Here is a 4,618-nt window from a genome sequence, read left to right on the forward strand (position 1 = left end):
TGCCTCAGCCTCCTGAGTAGCTAGGATTATAGTTGTGCACCACCATGCCTGGCTAATTTTTTTGTAGAGACGAGGTTTCACCATGCTGCGCAGATAGGCTGGTCTTGAACTCCTGACCTCAGGTGATCTACCTGCCTTGGCCTCCCAAAGTGCCGGGATTACAGGTATGAGCCACCACACCTGTCCCTGCACCCATGTTTTTCAGCTACTTTTTACTCACTGATAGGAGCTAAATCTATTTTTCCAGTCAGATCTGTATTCTGAGCTCCAGACACATTTGCCAGACTGCCCTAGACTCCTTCACCACAACAGGCATCTCAAATTCAACATGTCCAAAACCAAACCTGTTATCTTCCTTGCCAACTGCCCTTTTTATTTATACACCTGGCTTTGTTGAACAGCCTCCACCTTCCACCTAAAAATCCAAGCTAGAAATCTTGGTGTCATCTAGACTTCTTCCTTTCTCCCTAGGTGTATTATTTGCCACCGTGCTTGGCCTATAGACAGGTATTTTAAAAACTGTCTCACAAATGTAGAATTACACATTTTGAAAAGTCCAGGCCGGGTGTGGTGCCTCACGCCTGTAATCTCAGAACTTGGTGGGTGGATCATTTGAGGTCAGGAGTTCGGCCAACATGGTGAAACCCTGCCTCTACTAAAAATACAAAAATTAGCCAGGCATGGTGGTGGGCGCCTGTAGTCCCAGCTACTCGGGAAGCTGAGGCAGGAGAATTGCTTGAACCCGGTAGACGGAGGTTGCAGTGAGCCCAGATCGCGTCACTGCACTGCAGCCTGGGTGACAGAGTGTGACTCCATTTCACACACACAAAAAAAAGACTTAAACAAATTTGAGACCTGCAAAATAAGTAGGGATTAGGCAAGAGTAAGAGTGGAGAGAGAGTGTTTCAGAGAGAGGAAACCTCATATGCAAAGACCTGAGGAGCAAGAGAATTTGCCTTTTAAGGAATTTCTAAAAGGAGAGTGGTGGCACGCTGGTCAGTTGGGGGCACATGGGTCAAAATGAGTTTTGAGAGGGAGTTGGGGCTGGCATCATACCATTGTCTTTCACCACGTGCCTCTATGCATACTGTTCCTTCGCCCTGCAATGCCAGCGTCTTACCTGCCTGATGCGCAACTCTTCTTGCAGAGAGTTCTGTCTTTCCCTTCTCTATAGAGTGTGAGACAGTCTTAAGTGCTTCAACTTCTAGGAGGTCCCACTGTCATACTGTGTTGCAATTGTCACATTCTATGTCTGTTTCTTCAAAAATCTGTAACCTCATTGAAGGTAGAGATGTCTCTTTTATGGGGTTCAGTTGCTAGCACAGGGCAAAATGTTCAGTAGATATTGATAAAATTTGAATGAATTTATGAAAGTCCATCCTTGTTTTGTTTGTTTTGAGTATATCTTGAGTATATATTGTGGATTCAGTTTAATACTAAGCATTTTCAAGGCTAACAAGGGATAGGAAAACGTGGCTGGGCACCGTGGCTCATGACTAATCCCAGCACTTTGGGGGCTGAGGTGCGCAGATCACCTGAGCTCTTCGGACTTCAGATAGTGGCTAGAGATAATAGTAACATAGCACCTGGACAGAAGGGGAGAAGCCAGCACTGAGAAAGTGTTCTTGGGAGTAGTGAGAAGAAGATGATTGGACAGAGCCTAGGGAGAGTTTGAGCCTGCGAATCAATGAGGTGTTAGAAAAGAAGCAGTCACGATAGTAAAAGTGACAGAAGTTGCTATTGGAACAAGGCTCCTTCATACCAGTACATGAGACTTCCTCACTGTGGCAGGGCCCTGTACTTGCAGCTGTAGGGGATCTTAGGGTCATTGAGGGTGCTGGTCCTGTGGGTTAGTGTGCAGAAAGACTTCAGGTGTACATGAACATACAACAGTAGAACAAATTGTCTCGGTGTCCTGTGTACTTTGGTCCCTCTTGACCCTCACCCCACCATGCACTGTTCTCTTCCTCTTTCCTTACCAGGTTGCCTGTGGCTGGGGAAAGGAATGTGCTCATCACCAGTGCCCTCCCTTACGTCAACAACGTCCCCCACCTTGGGAACATCATTGGTTGCGTGCTCAGTGCTGACGTCTTTGCCAGGTGGAGCCAGTTGCTGGGAGAGAGACCTCCTAAGGGCAGGGCAGGTCCCAGGGGAATGGGATGCCTCAAGCGTGGGGCTGGGAAGATTCCCAAGGACATGGGAACGCTGAGGTGGGACCCCCAAGATCATCATATTCCCTTGCAGGTACTCTCGCCTCCGCCAGTGGAACACCCTCTATCTGTGTGGGACAGATGAGTATGGTACAGCAACAGAGACCAAGGCTATGGAGGAGGGACTGACCCCCCAGGAGATCTGTGACAAGTACCACATCATCCATGCTGACATCTACCGCTGGTTTAACATCTCGTTTGATGTTTTTGGTCGCACTACCACTCCACAGCAGACCAAGTAAGTTTCCTCTAATGAGGCAGAAATGGGGTTTCAAGGCTGGGACTGGGAGTAGTGAGTACCCTGGAGACAGAAGGGACCCAGGTAGCTGTCTGGGTACTCCTAAACTTAGGGTCTCAGTATCACCCTGGCCAGCTGTTCAGGCATTCTTGAGGGGAGTCGGTGTGTGTAGAAGCCTGACCAGGGGCTGAAGGAGCAGGTGAGGGAGGGAAGAGACCAGATGCAGGCCCATGGGAAGTATCTGCCTTCCCTCTAGTGCCTCCCTTCTACTCTGGCTGCCCTGGAATCTAAGACCGTTCTTCCCACTCCTGTATGCGTTTAGAGCACATAAACTCATTCTTCCTCTGCCTAATACTCATTCTTATAAAAACTGCTTAGTAGACAGGCCGCCAACTGACAGTGCTTTGCAGCTTAGCACTTGGACTGACTTAGTTTTTAGGATATGTTAAACAACAGACACAGTCCTATCCTATTGGAGATTTTTGTTAATGAAAAATACAAAACAGGTACATTTGTATTCAACAAAAGTGAATTCTAAAGTGTTGAGGGCAGAGATTGTGTGGGCAGTTGGGGAATATGTGTGAGGGGTCTGGGCTTATCCAGCAAAACTCTCGAAAGATGAATAGATGGCCTTTTCCTTGAGTAGCCTTCTGCCTGATTTCTTTGGCACTGAGTTTGGGTCCCTGGTTGGAGTGGCACGAGGAAGGGGTGCACCACGTCTTCTGACTGTCTCTGGCTCACCTCGCCAGAATCACTCAGGACATTTTCCAGCGGTTGCTGGCACGAGGTTTTGTGCTGCAAGATACTGTGGAGCAACTGCGGTGTGAGCGCTGTGCCCGCTTCCTGGCTGACCGCTTCGTGGAGGGCGTGTGTCCCTTCTGTGGCTTTGAGGAGGCTCGGGGTGACCAGTGTGACAAGTGTGGCAAGCTCATCAATGCTGTCGAGCTGAAGGTGAGACAAGGGTCTCCATCAGAACCCGGAAGGAGACAGTCCTTATTCTTAAATGACTCCCTTCTTCTCCCATTTAGGATTTTTATTATAGCATTCAGACCTTTAACCAGTGGCCCTCTTCTGCCCCATCTCAGTAACTAATCATTTAGTTGGTTTGAAAAATGCCCCCAGAGCACTTACTATGTGCTGAGCACTGTGCAAAGAAATAGACAAGTTGAGTTTATATTTCCCAGGCTTTGCTTTTGCATCACACCACCTAATCTACATTTGTTTAGATCCTTCTCTCTTCCATAAATACCTTCTCTTCTAGCCATTTGTTAATTTATTTCTTTCATCAGCATACATTTTTTGCGTCCCTAGAATAGGCCAGTTACGATTTTGGGTGCTGGGGATATAGCAATGAACAAGATAGACTTTTATTTAGTATGATGAGGAGACCAACACTAAATAAGGAAATGATACAGAATAAACTGCCAGGAAAATGTGATAGAGAGTAACTTCTGGGGGAAAATTTTAACTTAGGTTGTTAGGGAAGGCCTTTCAGAGGCGGTAACATTTGAACTGAGAGTTTAACCAAAGAATTAGGAGCAAGCCAGGCAATAAGAGGTTAAGAATGTTCTAAGTAGAAGGAGTAAGAAATGCAGAGGCCATGAGGCAGCTAAGAGCTGAAAAGGCAGAATTGGAAAGGCCAGTATAGCAGTAGCACAGTGAGTGAGGAGGAGGGTAGATTGAGATGTGATGAGAGAGATAGGCAGGGGTCAGATCACCAGGGCCTGTGAAGCCACTGTGGGAATTTGGATTTTATTCTAGTTGAATGACAAGCTGCTCTGTGGAAAATGGATGGCAGGGAAGCAAGAAAGAACGTGTGTTGAAGGGGCTGGGTATGGTGGCTCATATCTGTAATCCCAGCACTTTGGGAGGGCAAGGCAAGTGGATCACTTGAAGCCAAAAGTTTGAGACAAGCCTGGCCAACATGGCAACCCTGTCCCTACTAAAAATACAAAAATGTCCAGGCACCGGCCAGGCATGGTGGCTCATGCCTATAATCCCAGCACTTTGGGAGGCTGAGGTGGGCGGATCACCTGAGGTTGGGAGTTCAAGACCAGTCTGGCCAACATGGAGAAACCCTGTCTCTAGTAAAAAATACAAAATTAGCTGGGCGTGGTGGCAGATGCCTGTAATCCCAGCTATTCAGGAGGCTGAGACAGGAGAATCGCTT

At 47.5% G+C, this 4,618-nt stretch overlaps 1 protein-coding gene across 3 annotated transcripts in view; it reads left to right on the top strand.

The window, feature by feature from the left end:
• MARS1 (methionyl-tRNA synthetase 1) overlaps positions 1-4,618 on the top strand; it is a 30,081-nt gene that overhangs the window by 14,895 nt on the left and 10,568 nt on the right. For all 3 annotated transcript variants that reach the window (XM_017536213.2, XM_017536214.2, XM_037741234.1), the window contains exons 9-11: positions 1,983-2,099; positions 2,245-2,448; positions 3,198-3,399. In XM_017536213.2, the coding sequence (XP_017391702.1) occupies positions 1,983-2,099; positions 2,245-2,448; positions 3,198-3,399 (523 nt within the window). The remainder of the gene's footprint in view (positions 1-1,982; positions 2,100-2,244; positions 2,449-3,197; positions 3,400-4,618) is intronic.

Source organism: Cebus imitator, unplaced genomic scaffold (assembly GCF_001604975.1).
Source record: "Cebus imitator isolate Cc_AM_T3 unplaced genomic scaffold, Cebus_imitator-1.0 Scaffold96, whole genome shotgun sequence".
NCBI lineage: Eukaryota > Metazoa > Chordata > Mammalia > Primates > Cebidae > Cebus > Cebus imitator.